Raw genomic sequence first — 24,439 nt, forward strand, 5'->3', positions numbered from 1 at the left:
TTTCAAAAATCCCCCCAAAATCAGGGGATGCTTGGATTTGCTTGAGGTTTGGCATGCATGTGTATACATGGATCAGCTGTCATGGTGCCTAATTTGACGTTTCTAACAAGAAAATTGACAGAGATATTGATAGGGGTGTGAATTAGGGTTAGGGGTGATGCTTTAAAGGTTAAAAACCCTGCCAAAAATCAGGGGATGATGGGATTTGCTTGGAACTTGCCATGAATGTGGATCTAGATGGCATCTGTGAGGGTGTCCACTTCAAAGTTTTTATCTGTAAAAATGTCAGAGTAAATCCCATTTCTGAAAATGGGGTGTCGGATTTTCAAAAATCCCCCCAATATCAGAGGATGCTTGGATTTGCTTGAGGCTTGGCATGCATGTATATACATGGATAAGTTATCATGGTGCTGCGTTTGAGGTTTCTAACATTAACAGAAAAAAAGTTGTAGGCATTTTTGGATTTCAATGCAAGATCCAGAGCTCCACAGTGAAGTGGAGTGGACCATAGGCGGAGTGGAGCAGAGTGGAGTGGACCCAATCCAGAAGTTGCAAATCTGGAAGAGAAGCGGATCGGGGGGTCCATGCACAGCCCTAGTGTAAACTGGAAATCACTATTGAGTTATTTGGGGGCTAATTGCATTTAATAAAAAGCTTCCTCTTTGTCTCTCTTCCCCCCTTTGAAAAGGGCTAATTGTTTATTTCCTGTTCACCCACATAGAGCATTCCTGAATTGCCCTTAATTAGTCTACTCCATACTGGCTTAGATAGACCAATGGTCTCACTCAGTATAGGGCAACTTCTTCCTTTCCTAATATTATGATATATCATGCCATCATGACTGACTATATCATGCCATCATGATTGACTATTATTAAGCCATTGATAGCCTTCTCCTCTATGAATTTGTCTATTCTCCATTTAAAGCCATCAAAATGGGTGGCCATGACTACATCTTGTGGTAGTGAATCCCATAGTTTTAACAGTGCACTGTGTGAAGAAGACCTTTAATATGCCTTGATTCATCCACCATTCAGCTTCACTGTATGATCACGGGTTCTAGTATTATGAGAGAGGGAGAAAAAACTTATCCCTATCTACTTCCTCTGAACCAAGCATAATTTTGTAGACTGCTATCTTGAAGCTACAATGTAGCTTTCCAAAAGCTGATAACTCTAAGGAAGATCTATGCAACCTTGAGAACTCGAGATGTTGCAGCCCGTCTACTTTTTCAGTTTAGAACATGCCATTTTTAAGACTTTACAGCTTCTGAAGGTCCTTGTGGTTCTTGCTGCCTATATTGTATAGAGTTTCTTTAATCTGTATTTTAACCACTAGCTGTATTTTGTTTTTACACAAATCACTAAATTTCATTGAAGAGTACTCTAGAAATACTTCAAACAAACAAACATTGAATGGGGTTTGAATCAAATTCAGGTTAAGCAGTAAATTTTATCCACTAAGCCAAAATGTTCTGAGAATATTCTTTTCAGACTCTGGGAGAATTCCATCCCTTTTCACCAGAGAATATTTGTTAAAATGGCCACCCCAATGGTTATGCTCTCAAATAGGGAGAAGAATCCTGGGAGGCCATTTTCACACCAGGTATCCATGGGCTTAATTTCTCTGGCCAATAAATGGTTGAGGGGAAGGAAGTAAGTCTATGTAAAAGACAATATTCCAGTGGAACACTTACATCATTAAGTTTAGGATCAACTGGACTCAGCACAGGTAGTAGTTCATAAACATAGATTTATCCAGGACATTCTGATTGGAAAATTCACATCTTAAAATCTCAGATGATTTTTTTCTTTTTCCCTCAGGGGGAAATAATAATAATAATAATAATAATAATAATAATAATAATAATAATAATAATAATAATCCTAACATTGGTATTAGAATTTATGGAAGAGAGGCCCGTATATAGTGGAGATCCCCAGAGGTGGAATGCATGCTGTGTACACAGAGGTACACAGTGGTTAGAGAATGCCACCCAAAGTTGGAATTATTGCCCAGTTCAATAAATGAATTTGTTGGGCTCCTATTGATCTTGGTTCATGCTAGTTCCATAGGGAAGTCTTTTCCATCTTGGAATGTGAAAAGAGATTTTGTACATGTGTGATCAGCATTCAACAGATCAAGAAGCCCTCTGTTTGGTCAAAAAACAGTTGCACTGGAATCTAAAACTTCAATAAAAGAATCAAAAACAGTTGCACCTGCTTTACATTTCCACATTGCAGGGAATTACATCCATTCAACCAATAAGGGAAGATACAACCCTCAGCCATTCAACCAAAGACAATACAATTGCTCTGAGGATTTCAACAAATGCTACTGTGGGATAGTTCTTGGGACTGACAGGCAAAATCAAGCAAGTAAAGCTAAGGTTCTTTGGTGAAGGATAATACAGGTTATTACATGCCACAGAGAGAGGATTTGCAATACTGACTACTGAGAAGCTACTTACCGCTGAAAGTTTCTTAAAAAGAAGAAGAAAAGAAAAGAAAGTTATTCCATCAAGTTTCCTCGCAGCAAGTGTGGTTTGAAATCACTTCTGCTACACTGAAGCTGCCTGTCTGCCTTCATCCTTGGAAAATATTTCTTAGATGCAAAATGGCCCATTATACTGGATTATCTTGACACCCCTCCTTGCTAAACCTAAAACAATTCTGGGAACCCTGGAACTGAGCAAGTATCAGCAACCTTCACATGGCAGGAGAATATGTTGGAAAGCCATGACAATGAAATTCATATAAAAATGATATAAAGGACTGATCCAGGAGAATGAGGGGATAAGAAGAAGGCCAGAAAGCCGAGCCTGAGGATAGGAGAGGAAAAATGGGTGAGTGAATAGACAGAGGTTCACAGGATCCCAAGCATAGATAGCTGAGGATTGATATGTGAAATCTTCAGCGGAAGCCTCTAATTTGCTTTTAACCTTGCCAATACGAGAAGAAAAGCAGCATGCTAAATGAATTCTCTCTTACCAAGCTGTGGGCGGACACCACCAGGAAAAGAGCAGCTAGAAATGGGAGCATCGTCATCTTGATTCTCTGCAACTTGTTGCTCTTTCACAAATCCTGGACAAACTTTTGTGCTGCTGTCTGAACCTGTGGCATTTATAGTTCACTTTGCAATCTTCACTGGGCTCACATCAAGGCCTTCATTGTCAACTGGTGGGGAATGATCATTTCATCAGTATGGAAAGGTCACAGGATTCATTGCATCATTAGCCATCCTAAGGAATAATATCGCTGCATCCAACAAAAATAGGAGCTCAAAGGGCAACTGGACGCGTGGCATGATGTGGAAGGTGGCATTTGGAAATCTTGAGCAGGCAGGGGAATCTACACTGGATCTGCCACTTCTCTGATGCTTGGAAGAACATTGAGTGCCAACTCCAGGCACTCTTGGATGAGACGGATTATCTGGATCCATTTCAGTCAGGTTTCAGGCCTGGTTTTGGTATGGAAACAGCCTAGGACACCCTGTATGATGGCCTATGTCAGGAGAAAGACAGGGGCCATCTGATTCTCCTTGATCTCTCAGCAGCTTTTGATACCAACGACCATGGTATCCTTCTGGGACGACTGCCTGAGTTGGGAGTGGAAGGTACTGCATTGCAGTGGTCCCACTCCTATTTGATGGGTTGGCTCCAGAAGGTGGTGCTTGGGAGACATTGCTCGGCCCTGTGGATTCTCCAGTATGGGGTTCCAGAGGGGGTCAGTCTTATCCCCCATGCTGTTCAACATCCACATGAAACTATTGAGTGTGGTCATCCAGAGTTTTGGGGGGTGTTGTCATCAGTATGCTGATAACATGCAGCTCTATTTCTCCTTTTCATTCTTATTAGGTGAGGCTGTGGATGTGCTGAACTGGTGTCTGGCCACTACAATGGACTGGATGAGGGCTAATGAACTGAAACTCAATCCAGACAAGACTGAGATGCTTTTAGTGGGGGGTTCTGCTGACTGGATGGAGGGTGCTCAACCTGTCCTGGATGGGGTTGTGCTCCCCTTGAAGGAGCAGGTTCATAGCTTGGGGGTTCTCCTAGAACCATCTCTGTCCCTTGAGGTTCAGGTGGCCTCAGTGGCATGGAGTGCCTTCTACCAGCTTCAGTTGGTGGCCCAGCTATGCCCCTATCTGGACAGGGATAACCTGGCTTCAGTTGTCTACACTCTGATAACCTCCAAGTTAGATTACTGCAATGCACCCTATGTGGGGCTGCCTTTGAAGTAGGGGTGTGCTCTGCTCCATTACGGATCCAAAGTGGAGTGGACCATTCCAAACCTCCAAAGCCTGGTTCCGGAGTGGATTGGGGGAGGTCTGAATCAGCCCGAAGCAATTCAGACTGGTCCGAAGCTCCGGAGCCAGATAAGTGGGGAGGGGAGCTTACCTGGCTCCCTGTCCACCGCCGCAGTGGTCGGTGCAGTGATGGTGGGGGAGACAGGAAAGTAGAGAGGGGGGAGGGGGCTTACCTGCCTCCATCATGGTATGGGCAGCAGCTTCAACTGACGCCCAAGCCTAAGGCCAGAAACAGACCATGGTCTGTTTCCGGTCTTAGGCCTGGACGTCAGTTGAAGCCGCTGCCCGGACCACGATGGTTGCCGAGACAGGTAAGTGGAGGAGAGGGGCTTCCCTGGCTCCATCATGGTCTGGGTGGTGGCTTCAACTGACACCTAGGCCTAAGACTGGAAACAGGCCACGGCCTGTTTCTGGTCTTCGGTCTGGGCATCAGTTGAAGCCGCCACCCGGACCACCATGGAGCCAGGTAAGTGGGGCAGGGGGGCAGGGGGCTTACCTGGCTCCACTGTTCGCTGCCACCACGGTCCGTGCCATGGCAGATGGCAGAGCCAGGTAAGGGAAGGGGAGCTTATTTGCCCCCCATTTTGTCCCCCCTTCCCCACGTACCTGCCTCCGCCATCCACCATGGACACAAGTAAGTGGAGAAGGGGGGAAATGGGGGCTGAATATTGATCTGGACCTCCAGATCTCGCTCCGGATCTGGTCCCGGAGTGGATCAGGGGAGGTCCAGATTGGGATCCGAAGTAGTTCGGGGGCCCTGTGCACAGCCCTACTTTGAAGATGTTTTGGAAGCTGTAGCTTGTGCAAAATGCTGCAGCCAGAGTGCAAATGATAAGGTCATGGTCTCATGTAGCCAATCTGATATGGCCAGGTGGTGGTATCAGTCGGAACTAGCTGTCCCTTTGCCTTGACTCAAAGCAGTATAATCCAGTCAGTTAAAGCCACAATGTTGTTCTGACTCAAATGTGTCTTTGCTACTCTTGGACCAGCCTCAGATGGCTTTGACGATTGTTTGTTAAAGGAAAATGAGAACTGATAAGGGAAGGTGAAGCAATGAATCTTATCACCAAAAGGGCATATGACTGAAAGAGCACCACACGTCGTCTTAGATAAAGTCACTTGGCAGACCTGTTGAGGACCCAAAAGATGAGCCAAAACCATCAAGCTTCTGGCAGGGATAGAGAGAAAGCATAAGCAAGAAAAGCATCTCATGAAGTCCCCAAAACGTTCTCCTCAAAGGAAGCTCAGATTATGCCTTGTCCATACATGCAATAGAATGAGGTGGGAATTAGGGATGACTGAACAAGCAACATTCAAGGTTGCTAGGATTCTCTGAATGTTGCCTTACAACTCATCTCATGCCCTATTTCTGTTCGCATTTGAGATTGCTGCTCGCTCTTCACGAACGGGAAAACTGCACAAATCAAGCAGCAACTGAACAAGAAATGTGTGCAAATTTCCCCAAAGTTGCCTAAATCCTCCAATTTGCACAACTTTCCTCCACAGACTAGAGCAGGGCTGACTCAGTCTACAGGGGAAATTTGTGCAAATTCAGAACTCAGTCCAGAGAAATGGTTGCTCTGTACTGTCATAGCAGCTGTAACAGTATTTGCTACACATAAGAATGAAGATAAAATAACAGCAGCAAATGTAATGCTCAAGAAGATGTGAAGTTATCCAAAAAATGTCCAAATGCATGTTTTTATTCCTAAAAGGCATATGTTCATTACATTTTTATCCCACTTTCTGTCCAATGAACTCTGGGCCTTTATTTTACAACAACCCTTTGAGTAGGTTGGTCTGACATATGGTCACCCTAGTTCACCCAAAACTAAGCACTGGCTTATTTTAAATTTGTATTTTAAATTTGTATTTCTGCACTGCTGCAGATTTTATCCTGGTTGTGCTTTTACATCATATTTTATATCATGTTTGTTTTATACTTGGAATGGTTTTAATTTTTGTGAACCACCCAGGGAGCTTCAGCTACTGGGCGGTATAAATATGCAAAAATAAAATAAAATAAAATAAAATAAAATAAAATAAATAAATAAATTCTAGTTGACACACCCAAAAGAAATATTTTCTGAATACTACAAAAATAGCCATGTTTTGATAAACATGATTTGATCATTACTCATTGTTGTTGGTAGTGTTTTGTTTTGATGTTTGAAGACCCCATTCATACTGAGCAAAGATACAGTTTATCCTGTGTTACTTCTCTTAGCTGTGGACAACAAACTCACTTTATGTGACGCAGTTCAACCTTCAGCATTTCCTTGTAGATGAACGGATAGGCGTTGACAATAGAGGCATTTGATCTGGGCAATCAGGCCTGCCAAATGAGGTATTAAAACTAGCTGAGGAGCTGGGTAATGTCACTGCAAGAACATCAAAGTCTGGAAGAGTCCGAGAGCAGCAAAGAAGATGCAGCTCATTTTCGTGGCTGCTCTACTCTTTGTGGCCCCTGCACAAAGTTGGGTAAGAGAGAATGTGCCCTGTGGGTAAGAGAGAATGTGCCCTGTAGGTAAAAGAGAATGTGCCCTCTTTGGTTGGTGTGCCTCAAGGCAGTGCCAGATCTAGGTGTTGGAGGGCCCTTGGAGAAAGCAACCTCCATGGGCACCCTCTCTAGTGAGTCTGCCTTCTCACCCCCATTGTCGCCAGCTGCCATTGCTCCTCATCGTCTTTCTCATTATCGCTACCACTTGTTTGCTCGATAGGAAAGAGAGGCACTGAGCGTCATTGTCTGGGACAGAGGGAGAGGCAGGCAAACAAGCAGGCCCCAATGGCAAAGAGGAAGAGCAGGTCCAAGAGGCTCTTCCCAATGGGTCCTTGCTGGTGTATGGGCCCAGGGCAGAAGCCTGACTATGCCTAACCTTGATGCTGGCCTTGCCAGAAGAGCCTGGGTCCTCTACCTTCACTACCCAAACTCTTGACAGGTTTAACTTTAACCTTTGGAGTTATCCTTTGTCTAAAGCAACCAATCCAGATTTAGTCAGACATATCAACACATGCATGACCTGAGACAATAATGTAGCATCACTTTGGGACAATGTGGGAAATTAAAAGGGGGTGGGGATAAATAAATAAAAGATAGGCATTATTGGTGATGGTTTTGCTGGGTGCTAATGGTTGCAGATATGCATTCCTTATTTATTTATTTATTTATTTATTTATTTATTTATTTATTGCATTTCTATACCGCCCAATAGCTGAAGCTCTCTGGGTGGTTCACAAAAATTAAGACCATGCATTCCCAAATGTAAGGATGGCCAACCAGCAGCAAAGGAATAGAAAAAAAAAGATAGCTGGCAGGGTTCTCCTATGACCAGCTTGGGGGCCATGGGTTGGATCCGCCATCCAAGACCATTTTCTCTGGCTCCTGTTGACACCTTGTCCAATTTGAATTGATGGTCAACGATTTGGTCACAGTTTCATTTGTGAAGAAAAGAGACAGTTTTTGTATTTCTGCACTGGGTTATTGTCTGACCTTTTAATGCGACATCTTTGTTTTGGTTTGGATTTAGCAAGTTCATAACTGATATGCACTCGCATGCATAGCGTAGCCACATGAGCCTTAACAGGGAACCAGATGTTGCTAGTTATCGAACGGGACCCCATGGGATGGCTTTAGCTTGTGCAGCAAACTGTGGTGTGGACTTTCCTCCTCTTCAGCACCATTGCTTCTAGCTCAGGGGGTCCCCAACATTTATGGATCTGTGGTCACATTTGGGAATACGAGAAAGGGCTACGGGCGACACCACAAAATAGCCGCCATGGAGGATGCGACTAGTCATATTAGGGGTGTCGTGGGGGACTGGCTAGTCAAAAGTGAACTAAAGAGGTGTGTGCGAGGGGGAGAGAAATAGTGAGGCTAGAGGCTGGGAGGAGAAAATGACAAGAAAACAGGGGAAAGGGGAGAGAGAAAGCAAAGCTAGAGGCTGGGAGTTGGGAGAAAAGGCATAATAAGTAGGGCTGTGCAGGAACCCCCCGACCCACTCTAGATCCCGATCCAGACCTTCCGGATCAGGTCTGCACTGATCTGGATCGATCTGGACCTCTTCCGAATCGATCTGGATCCAAATCCGGAGCAAGATCTGGAGGTCTGGATTCCACCACCCCCCATAGACTTACATAAGAATTTAGAGGGTCCGGATTGGCCTGATCCACTCCAGATCCGAGGATCCGGAATAAGTCAGAGAGAAAGAGCAGGGCTATGGGCTAGGAAGGGAGAGAAAGAAGAAAGCTAGTGATAGGGAAGGAGAGGATTAGAGAGGAAAGGGTTTGGATGGAGAGGAATAGCAAGGCTACAGGCTGAGAGTAGAGAGACAGAAAGGCCGTTTCTACACCTGCCTTTCTCCCCAGCATCGTCCTGGGATTGTTCCTGTGTATCCAAATGACACAAAGGCGATTCTGGGAGCAGGCAGGGATGATTTATTTATTTATTTATTTAATTACATTTATATACCGCCCCCAGCCGAAGCTCTCTGGGCGGTTTACAACATTTGATCCCTCCATTTTCCTGGGATACACCCTTAGGTGTAGAAAGGGCCAAAGAGAGAAAAGAGGAAAGGTCTGCAGAGATGGAAGAAGATTTGGTGGGGCCAGGAAATGACACTTTCCTTCTCTTCCTGCCCACTGAGCAGCTCATCCGCACCAAGGAGGACCGAGATGTGTGCAATTTCAAAGGAAATGAGTACCTTTTAGAAGAAGCATAGACCGGGCAACATCCATGTTCTAGACTCATCTCTACAACTGTTGAAAGCAGGGGTGGGGAACATGGGGCCCTATAGAGGTTGTGGGACAGCAACCCCCATCATCCCCAGCCAGCATAACCAAGAGGAGGGTTAATGGGAACTGCAGTCCAACAACCATGCCTGCATCCCTCTCAGGTTGAAACCATCCCTCTGTAAGTGAAAGTCATGAAGTTTTGTTTTGCAGGACGCCGGCGATGACGATGACAATGAAGGTGAGATGCCGGTAAGTCATGTAAAGCTCAGTTTCAGACACAACTATTTCACTCCAAAATCCTAACTCAAGGGTGAGGGTTGGGGAGAATAGGGTTATACTCCCTCTAAGGAGTTGAAAGAAGCCTGCACGGTCCCCCCAGACCCATTTTGTCCTCATAACAAACCTATAAGTAGGGATGCGTGGGTTGTGATTAATCCAGTCCAACTATGTTTTGTGGATTGTCAGATGCTGTCTGCTCTGTCATCCTCTGTTTGATGGACTCAGATCCTAACCCAGGGCCTTGCTAGACCTACCACATAATCCAGTGGGGAGTAGGGGCGACGGCGCGCTACAGCTAGTGTGCACTGTCACCCTTTTCCAGACGTAACACGCGACGGGGTAAGGGAAAACCTCATGGCGTCCAGCATTCTTTTTTACACTTAAAGGGCCATGTGTGCAGGAGCGCACCGCCGCACCAGGTAGGTTTTTTAAGTAAATAAATAAATAAAGGGTTCCCCGCTCCCCCTGCCCTGATTTTTTCCCCACACAATGCTTGATGCCCCTTTGACCGCTCACTCACCTGTCCTCCCCCTGCTCCCCATGCCCGTCCCTGTCCCCGCTCGTCATGCCCTGTCCCTGTCCTTCTTCCCTCCCGTCCCCGATGCCCATCCCCGTTCTTCTCCCACCCCCTCCTGCCAGGTCCGGTCTTTCCCCCGGCCCCCATCTCCACCACCACCCGTGATCCCCCCCCCGGCCTGACGGGCACAGTGCTCCTATGAGCGCTGTGCCCAGTCCATGGCTTCTCCTGGCTACTCACGAGTAAGCGAGCAGCCGGGAAAATCCATGGACCTGGCTAGACTTTCCACAGCCCCGGCCTCAGCTCGGGGCTGCGGAAAAGCCGGGCCATAACCGCATCCGGTTATCCTGGGTTAAGGGAGGACTTAGCCTGGCCTGACCCCGGGATCCCCTGTGTAGCATCTGGATGCACAGGAGGGAGACCGGGCCTCACACCGGGCTAACGCCTCGTCTAGCAACGGCCCCACTCCTGCTTTGGAAACACACACACACACACACACACACACACACACACACACACACAAATACCCACAATTTATGGAACATTTGCTGGTTGATAACACTGCATATTTTTCTTAGCTCACTGTAAAATCAATGAAAAAAATAACGGTTGCTACACAGCTGAAGCTGAAGAGGGATCAGAGAAATATATAGCATTGTGTGTGTGTTTTTAAAAGGCTTATACATTAGTGTCTTTTGTAATGGTGTTCGACCAAATTTGCATACAGTTTCAGAAAGTTTAAAAAAACACTAGGGCTGTGCACTTGTTTGCATACAATTTCAGAAAGTTTAAGGGGGTGGGAAGTAGGCACTGCCAAACCAGCCATATCCAACTCACATTTTTGATGGAGCGAGTCCTTGCTCTTGCACAACCAGCCCTGCTGCTTCGAAAAAGAAAAAAAAGAAAGAAAGAAAATGTCCCTGGATGTGGTGAGGGCATATGGACCAGGGGGAGGATCTCAGAACCAGGAAATTCTGAGATCCTCCCCCTCCCTCCCAGAACACAGGAAGTGTAGAAAGGGCATCACACAGTTAGGACACAGAGGAGGACTCCTCCAACAGATCTCAAATCTTGGGGAGGCATATATAGGGAGAGTCGCACCCTCACGTATTGAGGTCCCAAACCATTTAGGCCTTTAAAAGTCACTGCCAACACCTTGAATCCTATCTGGAAGTGTATAGGCATCAGAGTGGTGCTATATGGTCTTTAAGTTATGTTCCGGTTAGCAGTCTACCTGCTACATAGCTGCAGCTTCCAAGGCCTTAGCTAGACCTAAGGTTTATCCTGGGATTGCCCTGGGATCATCCCTGTTCATGTAAATGACACACAGGGGATTCCGGGAGCAGGCAGGGACGACCCCGGGACGATCCCAGGATAAACCTTAGGTCTAGCTAAGGCCCCTGTCATCTCATCCAGTATTAAGAACACAAGATTTCCACCTGGAGATGACTTGAAAGGTTGGCTAACCTAACCTTGACTATTTTCTTTATGCTCAAAAAAATTGTTACACTGAACAATCACAAAACTGGCACATGAAACTCAGCTTCCCAGAAATTAAATCAATCCCTGTCTCTCAGCACCATGTCAGAAGATTTCCTGACCCATAAAACGAGCAATTCATGAATGAACTGCTCAAGATGGGGGAAGGATATGTCAGGAATTTTCTTTAGCAGAGATTTAAGCAGTAATGCAGCAGCTTCAGTGATTGATTCCTCTGTATGGATATTGAGCTATTGTCCCTCAGAGAAGAAATAATACTCATGACACGTATAAATTTTGTCAGTAGAGTTTTACTGAGGTATAACGTCATCTATACATAGTCTTCCAGCATACAAAACATCCCTCATCCAGCATCCACCCACACCACCATTACATCTGGACAACTTTATATACATTTTCATACAAGGTATTGCACTCAGTTCATTCATTCATTTATTGTTTGTAGCCAATGGCCATCACAACATCATAAAACATTAAAACATTAATCTAATTAAAACCGTTGAAACAGAAAAAACAAGTTAACACATTAAGCAAAGTAGAACAGCAACAAAACACGTTATCTTGAATCAATGCCATACTCTTTGTGTTATTATCTACCTTGCCCAAGGTCAGAATCCAGACCCGCCACAAAATCTCTCCTTAACTTTCATGCTGCTAGGGCAAATAGGGCCACCCTGTAGCTTACAAAGTTGTCCGTGTCTGCCAGCAACCACCTGATTTTGAACTCTTCCATGTGGCCTTCAAGGACGTTTAGAAAGAGGAAGATGAATTTGGTCCGTGGTGATTTATCTAAGTGGCAGTGAAGAGCATAATGAGCCAAGTCCTCAACTTGGCCTGCTCCGCATTTGCATAAACGCTCACTTAAGGGACAGTTACCATATCTCCCCTTCAAGAGTTCCGTAGGCATCTGTTGAAATCTTAATTGCGTAAATGCTTGCCTGACAGGGAAAAGGGTTCATTCCTTAAAATATGAAGCCATTTGTGGTCCTGCTTGAACTTAGGATATCAGATGACCAACTTACATTTCCTAACCTGTTCAAGGTCGATCCCAATATCATTATTGAATATTAAATCACGGATTTGGCGAACAGGTAAGTCGTGTAAGGTTGTGACTGAGAGAGGTGAATAGGATGACATCAAACTTCTACCAGTACACACCCATCCCTCTCTATCCTGTAGGTGCAAAAAGCACACTTTTGCCAGGTGTTGCTCAGACATCTGACAATTAACAGTTGTGTCATGAGGCCTTGACATTTTACAATCCAGTAATAATGTCTAACACCTGTTGAGAATTGAGTATCCAGAGATTGTGCAAATGTCCATTCTTCTTCTTCTTCTTCTTCTTCTTCTTCTTCTTCTTCTTCTTCTTCTTCTTCTTCTTCTTCTTCTTCTTCTTCTTCTTCCAGGGCTTAAGCCTCTGTAGGTAAAATTTCCAGCCCTGACAGGATATCCATGAGTGTTCATCAGAGGAAGACTGACACCTTTCCTTTCCTTTGTAGGATCTAGGGGATATGCTTGGAGGTGGTGGAGGACTCATGGTAAGATGTCTGTTACCTTCTCCCATTTCCTTCTGTGAACTTCCTATGCTGACGTTTCAATTCATCCCAAAACATGACTGATGTCTCTATTGGGCAGCACATAGCATCACCCTACGGGACTCCCTTGTGACGACATCCCCTTTGGGTCCCCTTTATTTCTCTCTATAATCAAAGGATTTCAATTCTGGGACTAGTCATCAGAATGCTGCTCACTGATTCTGTGGCTCACTGACTCTTTTTGACCTCACAGCAACCAGCCCAGCACTCTTTATTCATAGAATCATAGAATAGTAGAGTTGGAAGGGGCCTATAAGGCCATCGAGTCCAACCCCCTGCTCAATGCAGGAATCCACCCTACAGCATACCTCACAGATGGTTGTCCATCTGCCTCTTGAAGGCCTCTAGTGTGGGAGAGCTCACAACCTCCCTAGGGAACTGGTTCCATTGTTGTACTGCTCTAACAGTCTGGAAGTTTTTCCTGATGTCCAGCTGGAATCTGGCTTCCTTTAACTTGAGCCTGTTATTCCGTGTCCTGCACTCTGGGAGGATCGAAAAGAGATCCTGGCCCTCCTCTGTGTGACAACCTTTTAAGTATTTGAAGAGTGCTATCATGTCTCCCCTCAATCTTCTCTTCTCCAGGCTAAACATGCCCAGTTCTTTCAGTCTCTCTTCATAGGGCTTTGTTTCCAGACCCCTGATCATCCTGGTTGCCCTCCTCTGAACACACTCCAGCTTGTCTGCATCCTTCTTGAATTGTGGAGCCCAGAACTGGATGCAATAATCATTTATTATGATTATGATTTTGTACAAAATATCGGGAGGGCGAAAGGTGGCCTATTCTGATCTAAGGCACAACCAAGACAGAATCGTGATTATGTGCGTCAGAGAAGATGATGTTCTTCTTGTCTTCCTTGTAGAGCATGATGTCTTTGGCTTCAGGAGGCGGTGCTGGAGGTCCTATGGTAAGGAAATATCCATGTCTATGTCAGGGCTATTTTGTCATGAAGTCAGAAGTTAACTTAAAACAAGATAATTGTTTTAATACTGTCAGCCAACATTAACATTAAACATCTAACACAAACTCTACAAGAGTTTCAAAATTCTAAAAGTTGATATGAATTTATCAATGTTGTCATATTTGGACAAGAGTTCACATCATGTCTACCAGAAATATGGAGAGTGAACTTTTTTCTTCCCTTGTAGGGCATGTTGGAGAAATTAAAAGATGTTGCGGTAAGAAACTATTCATCCTACTGCTTCTATTGTTATCACTGTGAAATATTTCTAGGCTTTAGGAGGACATGAGAAGAGACCTATGGGATCAGACTGAAAGCTTATCTAGTTGAGCCTTGTGTTCTGACAGTGCTGAACCTGCTGGGCCAATGGGAAGCCCACCCACTCAAGTCTGCAGTAGCTGGTACTGAGAGGCATTCTTGTTCTGATACTGGAAGTAGTGATAGTTAGGGAGGCTACACACACTCTGCTCCCACACCCTCTTCTCCATGTGACAAGCCTACATGTGAGTAAGGTCTGAGTCCTTGTATAAAGGAATCTTTATAAGAAGCCCAGTGGTATCTCCTGAAATGACCCCAAATGAGGCAAGTGGCAGTATGCGAGCTCACCCATCTCTACTCAAACTCATTTATATATATTGCATGCTAACCTTTCAGTCTTGAGGAAAGTTATTCAAAGGAACTTGCCTGCTTGGTGGATGTACTTCCACCCTGGAGCCCCTGAATGTTTCAAAGGATTCTGGGAGATGTATTGTAGAACAGCAGTGTGAAAGCTGTCCATCAGGGGAGATTGCTCCCCATTACTGAACTTCTCAAGGACTACCAAGCAATCCCAGGTTCCCCCAATTACAGTATGAACACCCCTACACTACATGACTAGGATCTTGATGATGATGATGATGGCTCCCAAAACATTTGGAGGGCAAGAGATTGCCTACTCTGATGTAAAGCATGATCAAGACAGAATCATGGTTATGTGCATCAGAGAGCATGATGTTCTTCTTTTCTTCCTTGTAGAGCATGATGTCTATGGCTTCAGGAGGCGGTGGTGATGATGATGAAGAGAGTGGCGGAGGTCCTACGGTAAGGAAATATCCATGTCTATGTCAGGGCTATTTTGTCATGAAGTCAGAAGTTAACTTAAAACAAGATAATTGTTGTTGTTTAGAGATGTCCTGGGAGCCTGACTGGGTACAAAATTCCAACGAACTCTTCCGCATTCTCCCCCCCCCCCAATTCAGTTGGGTTCCCATGGCATGTTGTGGACTCACACTTTGAATCCCTGCACAGCCCAACATGTACCTGGCTGTTGTCCACCTTCATCTGGAGCCTCCATTGAACTGCTTTCCTTTTCCTTTTCCTTGTAGGGCATGTTGGAGAAACTTCAAGGTTTAGCGGTATGAATCTATTCATCCTACTGCTTCTTTTATTATCACTGTGAAATCTTTGTAGGCTTTAGGAGAACATGACAAGAGTCATACAGGATCAGATCAGAAGCTTATCTAGTCAAGCATTGTGTTCTGTCAGTGTTCAACCAGATGAGCCAAAGCTCCTAAGCTGGGCATAAGTGCAATGGTGCCCACCTGCTCAGGTCTGCAACAGCTGGTACTAAGAAGCATGCTCATTCTGGATGCTATGAGTGTCTGATCAGGTCCAGGAGTCCGACAGACACCTCCCCCCCCCACACACACACATCCACACCCCTCTCTCCAGAGGCCAGCTCACAGATTTCTGACTTGCCAGACTCACATAAGGCAAGCTTGTTACTTCCTGCTTTTCCATTTAGACCATTTACACCTGCAATTTTGTGCATTTTGTTTATTTATTTATTTCATTTTTATACCGCTTAATAGCTGAAGGTCTCTGGGCAGTTCACACAAATTAAAAACCATTCAAAATATAAAACAAACAGTATAAAAACATGATGTAAAATCAAATGTAAAAGCACAACCAGGATAGTCGCACAGCGGAGCTGCTGTACTGCTGTGTAGCTGCTGAAGATCTCCAACCAGCCAACCAGCAGCAATTTGTAAAAAACATTTTAATTACTTTTTAATATGGGCCTGGGGAGCTCTGGGGGATACGGGGATGCCCACATAACTGTGGTCACGGGTAGGGGGAGGTATGGTGCTAGGGGAGGAACAGGCCAGATGAGGAGAAGAGGGGATAGATTTCTTACAGCTATCCCCTCTTCTGGTTCCTACCCCAACCAGATAGTTCCTGGCAGCCATATCAGCTTGCTCTTGGGTCTGGTGGTTCTGCTGCTGAAACGCTAGGTCAGTCCAAAACAAAATCTCCCTCATCCATGATTTGATTGTGGATGAGGGGGCTGACCTGGTATGCATCACTGAGACCTGGGTGGGTGAACTGGGGGGGGTTGCTCTCACCCAGCTCTGCCCTCCTGGGTACTCGGTGCAGCACCAGCACAGACTCGAGGGCCGGGGAGGGGGGGTTGCCGTGGTCTATAGGAATACAATCTCCCTCTCTAGGCTTCCTGTTCAGTCGAGTGCTGATCTTGAGTGTTTGTACTTTGTGTTGGGTACTCAAGACAGATTAGGGATTCCGCTGGTGTACCGTTCACCCTGCTCCCTGCCTGAGCTGACGGAGGTTGTCTCGGACCTGGTGTTGAGGACCCCCAGGATGGTGGTTCTGGGGGATCTCAACTTCCATGCCGAGGCTGCTGTATCCGGAGCGGCTCAGGACTTCATGGCTGCCATGACAACCATGGGGCTGTCTCAACATGTTACTGGCCCAACGCATGTAAAAGGACACACGTTTGATCTGGTTTTCTCGACTGGACAAGAGGATGGTGATCTGGAAGTGGGGGAACTAACATCTACTCCCTTGTCATGGTCAGATCACTTCCTATTGAGGTTTAGACTCTCGGTGGCCTTTCCCCTCTGCAAGGGTGGGGGGCCTATTAAAATGGTCCGCCCTCGGAGGCTAATGGACTCCGATGGATTCCAGAGGGCTCTGGGGGATTTTCCTGCTGATATGGCCGGTGCTCCTGTCAAAGCCCAGGTCGCTCTGTGGAATGCAGAGATGACTCGGGCGGTTGACACGATCGCGCCCAAGCGCCCTCTCCCTCTGAGCAGAGCCCAGCCAGCTCTTTGGTATACACCTGAGCTGAGGGCAATGAAGCAAGAGGGGAGACGGCTAGAATGCAGGTGGAGGAAAACTCGTGCTGAGTCTGATCGAACATGGGCTAGAGCTCACTATCGAGCCTACTCTGTGGCGGTGAGGGTGGCAAAGAGACAGTTCTTTTCCACCAGCATTGCATCTTCTCAGTGTCATCCGGTGGAGCTTTTCCGAGTGGTTCATGGCCTGTTACACTCTGGGCCAGGGCGTGAGATAATTGAACCCTCAGTAGCACGCTGTGACGAGTTTGCACAGCACTTTGAAGATAAAGTCGCTCAGATTCATCATGAATTGGACACCACACTTCATGCAGCTCCACTAGTAGAGGCGTTCAGAGCGCCGTCCGGTTCAGCTTTATTGGATGAGTTTCAGTTATTGAGGCCCGAGGATGTGGACAAGGTGCTTGGCCAAGTCCGGTCGACCACCTGTGTGCTTGACCCTTGCCCTTCATGGCTCATTACATCAAATAAGGAGGGGATCGCCGGCTGGGTCCAGGAGGTTGTACATGCCTCCTTGAGAGAGGGAGTGGTGCCGGCCTCTTTAAAAGAGGCGGTAATTAGACCACTCCTGAAAAAGCCAAACCTGGACCCAGAGGATGTTAACAACTACAGGCCGGTGGCTAATATTCCCTTCCTGGGCAAGGTGCTTGAGCGGGTGGTTGCAGGACAACTCCAGGCACTCTTGAATGAAACAGATTATCTAGATCCATTTCAATCGGGTTTCAGGCCTGGTTTTGGAACAGAAACTGCCTTGGTCGCCCTGTGGGATGACCTCTGTCAGGAGAGAGACAGGGGGAGTGCGACCCTGTTGGTTCTCCTGGACCTCTCAGCGGCCTTCGATACCATCGACCATGGTATCCTTCTGGATAGGTTGTCTGAACTGGGAGTTGGAGGTACTGCGTTGCAGTGGTTCCGCTCCTACTTGGATGGCCGATTCCAGAAGGTGGTGCTGGGGGATTATTGCTCTGTGCCGTGGCTCCTAAGCCATGGGGTTCCGCAGGGCTCTATTTTATCCCCTATGCTGTTTAACATATACATGAAGCCGCTGGGGGAGGTTATCCGGAGATGTGGACTGAGGTGTCATCAATATGCAGATGATACCCAGCTCTACCTTTCCTTTTCATCAAATCCAGGTGAGGCAGTGACTGTTCTGAACCAGTGCCTGGGCACGGTGATGGACTGGATGAGGGCTAACAAACTGAGACTCAATCCAGACAAGACGGAGGTATTGTTAGCGGGTGGTTCATCTGTCCAGCGAGGTGATGTTTGCCCTGTCCTGGATGGGGTTGCACTCTCCCTAAAGGATCGGGTCTGTAGTTTGGGGGTGCTCTTGGATCCAGAACTGTCACTTGAGGCACAGGTGAACTCAGTGGCAAAGAGCACCTTTTATCAGCTTAGGTTGATATACCAACTACGCCCTTATCTGGACAGAGATAGCCTAGCTACAGTTATCCATGCTCTGATAACCTCTCGCTTGGATTACTGCAATGCGTTATACGTGGGGCTGCCTTTGCAAATGGTCTGGAAACTTCAATTAGTACAAAATGGGCAGCCCGTTTACTAACAGGGACTGGCCAGCAAGATCATATTACGCCAGTCTTTTTACAACTTCATTGGCTGCCAATCCAGGTCCGGGCCCAATTCAAAGTGCTGGTATTGACATTTAAAGCCCTAAACAGTTTGGGACTAGGTTATTTGAAGGAACGCCTCCTCCCATATGTACCTGCCTGGAAGTTAAGATCATCTTCAGCGGCCCTTCTCCGTGAGCCCTTGCCAAAGGAAGTGAGGCAGGTGGCTACTAGGAGGAGGGCTTTCTCTGCTGTGGCACCCCGGTTGTGGAATGAGCTCCCCAGAGAGGTCCGCCTGGCACCTACACTGTACTCCTTTCGTCGCCAGGTGAAGACCTTTTTATTCTCCCAGTATTTTAACACTTAATTTTAACTTACTACATTTTACTGTTTTAACTCTGTATTTTAATTTTATATCAATTTTGCTGCGTGGTTTTTATTCTGGTTGTGCTTTTTATATTGTATTGTGTATTTGTGCTTTTAACCTGTTGATTGTCTTGCTATGATTTTAATTTTTGTGAACCGCCCAGAGAGCTTCGGCTATTGGGCGGTATAGAAATGTAATAAATAAATAATAATAATAAAAAATCAGTAGCAATGCAGAAATGCAAATTTAAAATACAAATTTAAAACAGCAAAGTTAAAATTAAATTTATAAACTGTTAAAATGCTGAGAGAATAAAAAGGCATCTGAAGCATATAGTGTAGCTGCCAGGCGAACCTCCTTAGGGAGCTCATTTCACAGCCAGGGTGCCACAGCAGAGAAGGCCCTCCTCCTGGTATCATGAAAAATATGGTCTCCAATTTGTGCAAAATAATGAATTCTGTAAATAGCTTACCCACTATTTTGTGCAAAATCACTGCGTGCTCATGGACCATCTAGTAGCTCAGCCCTGCATTCCTACCAGGACTGGGGCCAGTGGTAGGAGCCCAGTGTGCAACGTGTAAGCAGGGTGTAGGGGAACTCACCCATCTCTACTCAAACTCATATACTATTCTTGCAATCTTGAAAAAAGTTATTCAAAGGAACTTGCCTGTTTATCTGATGACTCAGTGTACTTTCACCCTAAAGGCCCTTAATATTTCAAAGGATTTTAGGAGATGTCTTGCAGAACAGCAGTCTGAAAGCTTTCCATCAGGGGAGATTGCTCCCCATTACTGAACTTCTCAAGGACTGCCAAGGAATCCCAGGTTCCCCCAATTACAGTATGAACACCCCTACACTACATGACTAGGATCTAGATGATGATGATGATGACTCCCAAAACATCTGGAGGAGAAGAGACTGCCTACTCTGATGTAAAGCATGATCAAGACAGAATCATGGTTATGTGCATCAGGGAAGATGATATTCTTCTTTTCTTCCTTGTAGAGCATGATGTCTATGGCTTCAGGAGGCGGTGGTGATGATGAAGAGGGTGGCGGAGGTCCTATGGTAAGGAAATATCCATGTCTATGTCAGGGCTATTTTGTCATGAAGTCAGAAGTTAACTTAAAACAAGATAATTGTTCTTGTTTAGAGATGTCCTGGGAGCCTGACTGGGTACAAAATTCCAATGAACTCTTCCGCATTCCCCCCGCCCCCAATTCAGTTGGGTTCCCATGGTATGTTGTAGACTCACAGTTTGAATTCTTGCACAGTTCAACATGTACCTGGCTGTTGTCCACCCTCATCTGGAGCCTCCATTGAACTGTTTTCTTTTTCCTTTTCCTTGTAGGGCATGTTGGAGAAACTTCAAGGTGTTGCGGTATGAGTCTATTCATCCTACTGCTTCTTTTATTATCACTGTGAAATCTTTGTAGGCTTTAGGAGAACATGACAAGAGTCATACAGGATCAGATCAGAAGCTTATCTAGTCAAGCATTGTGTTCTGTCAGTGTTCAACCAGATGAGCCAAAGCTCCTAAGTTGGGCATAAGTGCAATGGTGCCCATCTGCTCAGGTCTGCAACAGTTGGTACTAAGAAGCATGCTCATTCTGGATGCTATGAGTGTCTGATCAGGTCCAGGAGTCCGACAGACATCTCCCACCCCCCAAAGCACACACATCCACACCCCTCTCCCCAGAGGCCAGCTCACAGATTTCTGACTTGCCAGACTCACATCAGGCAAGTTTGTTACTTCCTGCTTTTCCATTTAGACCATTTACACCTGCAATTTTGTGCATTTTGTTTATTTATTTATTTCAATTTTATACGACCTAATAGCTGAAGGTCTCTGGGCAGTTCACACAAATTAAAAACCATTCAAAATATAAAACAAACAGTATGAAACATGATGTAAAATACAATGTAAAAGCTCAACCAGGATAAAATCAGCAGCAATGCAGCAATGCAAATTTAAAATACAAATTTAAAACAGCAAAGTTAAAATTAAATTTATAAACTGTTAAAATGCTGAGAGAATAAAAAGGCATCTGAAGCATATAGTGTAGCTGCCAGGCGAACCTCCTTAGGGAGCTCATTCCATAGCCAGGGTGCCACAGCAGAGAAAGCCCTCCTCCTGGTATCATGAAAAATATGGTCTCCAATTTGTGCAAAATAATGAATTCTGTAAATAGCTTACCCACTATTTTGTGCAAAATCACTGGGTGCTCACGGACCATCTAGTAGCTCAGCCCTGCATTCCTACCAGGACTGGGGCCAGTGGTAGGAGCCCAGTGTACAACGTGTAAGCAGGGTGTAGGGGAACTCACCCATCTCTACTCAAACTCATATACTATTCTTGCAATCTTGAAAAAGTTATTCAAAGGAACTTGCCTGTTTATCTGATGACTCAGTGTACTTTCACCCTAAAGGCCCTTAATATTTCAAAGGATTTTAGGAGATGTCTTGTAGAACAGCAGTCTGAGAGCTGTCCATCAGGGGAGATTGCTCCCCATTACTGAACTTCTCAAGGACTGCCAAGGAATCCCAGGTTCCCCCAATTACAGTATGAACACCCCTACACTACATGACTAGGATCTAGATGATGATGATGATGACTCCCAAAACATCTGGAGGAGAAGAGACTGCCTACTCTGATGTAAAGCATGATCAAGACAGAATCATGGTTATGTGCATCAGGGAAGATGATATTCTTCTTTTCTTCCTTGTAGAGCATGATGTCTATGGCTTCAGGAGGCGGTGGTGATGATGAAGAGGGTGGCGGAGGTCCTACGGTAAGGAAATATCCATGTCTATGTCAGGGCTATTTTGTCATGAAGTCAGAAGTTAACTTAAAACAAGATAATTGTTCTTGTTTAGAGATGTCCTGGGAGCCTGACTGGGTACAAAATTCCAAAGAACTCTTCCGCATTCCCCCCGCCCCCAATTCAGTTGGGTTCCCATGGTGTGTTGTGGACTCACAGTTTGAATTCTTGCACAGTTCAACATGTACCTGGCTGTTGTCCACCCTCATCTGGAGCCTTCATTGAACTGTTTTCTTTTTCCTTTTTCTTGTAGGGCATGTTGGAGAAACTTCAAGGTGTCGCGGTATGAATCAATTCATCCTACTGCTTCTTTTATTATCACTGTGAAATCTTTGTAGGCTTTAGGAGAACATGACAAGAGTCAAACAGGATCAGATCAGAAGCTTATCTAGTCAAGCATTGTGTTCTGTCAGTGTTCAACCAGATGAGCCAAAGCTCCTAAGTTGGGCATAAGTGCAATGGTGCCCATCTGCTCAGGTCTGCAACAGTTGGTACTAAGAAGCATGCTCATTCTGGATGCTATGAGTGTCTGATCAGGTCCAGGAGTCCGACAGACATCTCCCACCCCCCAAAACACACACATCCACACCCCTATCCCCAGAGGCCAGCTCACAGATTTCTGACTTGCCAGACTCACATAAGGCAAGTTTGTTACTTCCAGCTTTTCCATTTAGACCATTTACACCTGCAATTTTGTGCATTTTGTTTATTTATTTATTTCATTTTTATACCCCCTAATAACTGAAGGTCTCTGGGCAGTTCACACAAATTAAAAACCATTCAAAATATAAAACAAACAGTATAAAACATGATGTAAAATACAATGTAAAAGCACAACCAGGATAAAATCAGCAGCAGTGCAGAGAAGCAAATTTAAAATACAAATTTAAAACAGCAAAGTTAAAATTAAATTTATAAACTGTTAAAATGCTGAGAGAATAAAAAGGCATCTGAAGCATATAGTGTAGGTGCCAGGCGAATGTCTTTAGGGAGCTCACTCCACAGCCAGGGTGCCACAGCAGAGAAGGCCCTCCTCCTGGTATCATGAAAAATATGGTCTCCAATTTGTGCAAAATAATGAATTCTGTAAATAGCTTACCCACTATTTTGTGCAAAATCACTGGGTGCTCACGGACCATCTAGTAGCTCAGCCCTGCATTCCTACCAGGACTGGGGCCAGTGGTAGGAGCCCAGTGTACAACGTGTAAGCAGGGTGTAGATCACCCATCTCTACTCAAACTCATATACTATTCTTGCAATCTTGAAAAATGTTATTCAAAGGAACTTGCCTGTTTATCTGATGACTCAGTGTACTTTCACCTTAAAGACCCTTAATATTTCAAAGAATTTTAGGAGATGTATTGTAGAACAGCAGTCTGAAAGCTGTCCATCAGGGGAGATTGCTCCCCATTACTGAACTTCTCAAGGACTGCCAAGGAATCCCAGGTTCCCCCAATTACAGGATGAGCACCCCTACACTACATGACTAGGATCTAGATGATGATGATGATGGCTCCCAAAACATCGGGAGGGCAAGAGATTGCCTACTCTGATCTAAAGCATGATCAAGACAGAATCATGGTTATGTGCATCAGAGAGCATGATGTTCTTCTTTTCTTCCTTGTAGAGCATGATGTCTATGGCTTCAGGAGGCGGTGGTGATGGTGATGAAGAGGGTGGCAGTGGAAAAAGTGGGCTCAAAGGGTAGGGCAAGATCCCGGGAAAGGGAGGGATCATCCCTCCCTGATCCTGTGATCCCCTGTGCGTCATGTGGATGCACAGGCACGATCCCAGGGATCGCTTCAGAATATCACCCCATCTAGCTATGGCCTCCACATACAGTTTTCAAACCATTTTGAAAGTGTCATATCCTGCTTGGTGTAGATCTGGCCCTGGTTGGCCACTGTGAGGACAGAGTGCTGAATTAGATGGACCCTTGGTCTGATCCAGCATGGAACTGCTTATGTTCTTATCAGTGCAGTAGTACCCATCCACTCATGATCTCCAGCAACTGGTACTGAGAGGTATCCTCACTTTGATACTGAAAGTGGTTACAGTCTGTCAGTACAAAAAAATGCATACCATCTATTAATGTCTGTTGCAGTATACTACACCAATGTAATTCAAAGTAAATATTTATTTAATTATTTAATTTTTATTTACAATATTTATATACTGCTTCCCATTCAAGAACCCCTTCATGGATGCCTGGGACCCCCTAAAACCTCATCACACAGTCAGGCTTCTTTTCCCCAGCACCCCTATACACATACGCGAACGAAGGAAATCTCGCAGGGCACGGATATGCAATGAGCCGCTTTCCAGAGATGTTTGACCCCAACTCCCATAAGCCAAGGCCATATGGCCCATGATAAGTAGTCCAAAAGATCTGGAGGTCACCGGATTGCCCTGTACCTGATCAGGATGGAGACATTTGCGAGCAGAGAAGGAAGTCCTAGAAATAATCACACAGACACCAGAGCTTGGGATTAAATAGGGCCTCTTTATTTATACATGGAGATCCTTCCCTCCATGGATCTCTGTGTGAACATGCAGGAATCAAGCTAATTTCCTCAGGCAACCAGCCTGTCCATCAGGGCGAGCCACTCAGCTGAAAACAGGGGTCGCGTCATCTCCACTCAGACTGCATAGCTGAGTA

General features: G+C 45.4%; 1 protein-coding gene across 1 annotated transcript in view; it reads left to right on the forward strand.

Annotated features, from left to right (window-relative positions):
• LOC134408390 (uncharacterized PE-PGRS family protein PE_PGRS10-like) overlaps positions 1-24,439 on the forward strand; it is a 177,108-nt gene that overhangs the window by 26,373 nt on the left and 126,296 nt on the right. The window contains exons 10-16 of the mRNA XM_063140649.1: positions 9,250-9,288; positions 13,791-13,835; positions 14,904-14,969; positions 19,964-20,026; positions 20,310-20,339; positions 21,688-21,750; positions 22,034-22,063. Coding sequence (XP_062996719.1) covers positions 9,250-9,288; positions 13,791-13,835; positions 14,904-14,969; positions 19,964-20,026; positions 20,310-20,339; positions 21,688-21,750; positions 22,034-22,063 — 336 coding nt within the window. The remainder of the gene's footprint in view (positions 1-9,249; positions 9,289-13,790; positions 13,836-14,903; positions 14,970-19,963; positions 20,027-20,309; positions 20,340-21,687; positions 21,751-22,033; positions 22,064-24,439) is intronic.

This window comes from Elgaria multicarinata, chromosome 13 (assembly GCF_023053635.1).
Source record: "Elgaria multicarinata webbii isolate HBS135686 ecotype San Diego chromosome 13, rElgMul1.1.pri, whole genome shotgun sequence".
NCBI lineage: Eukaryota > Metazoa > Chordata > Lepidosauria > Squamata > Anguidae > Elgaria > Elgaria multicarinata.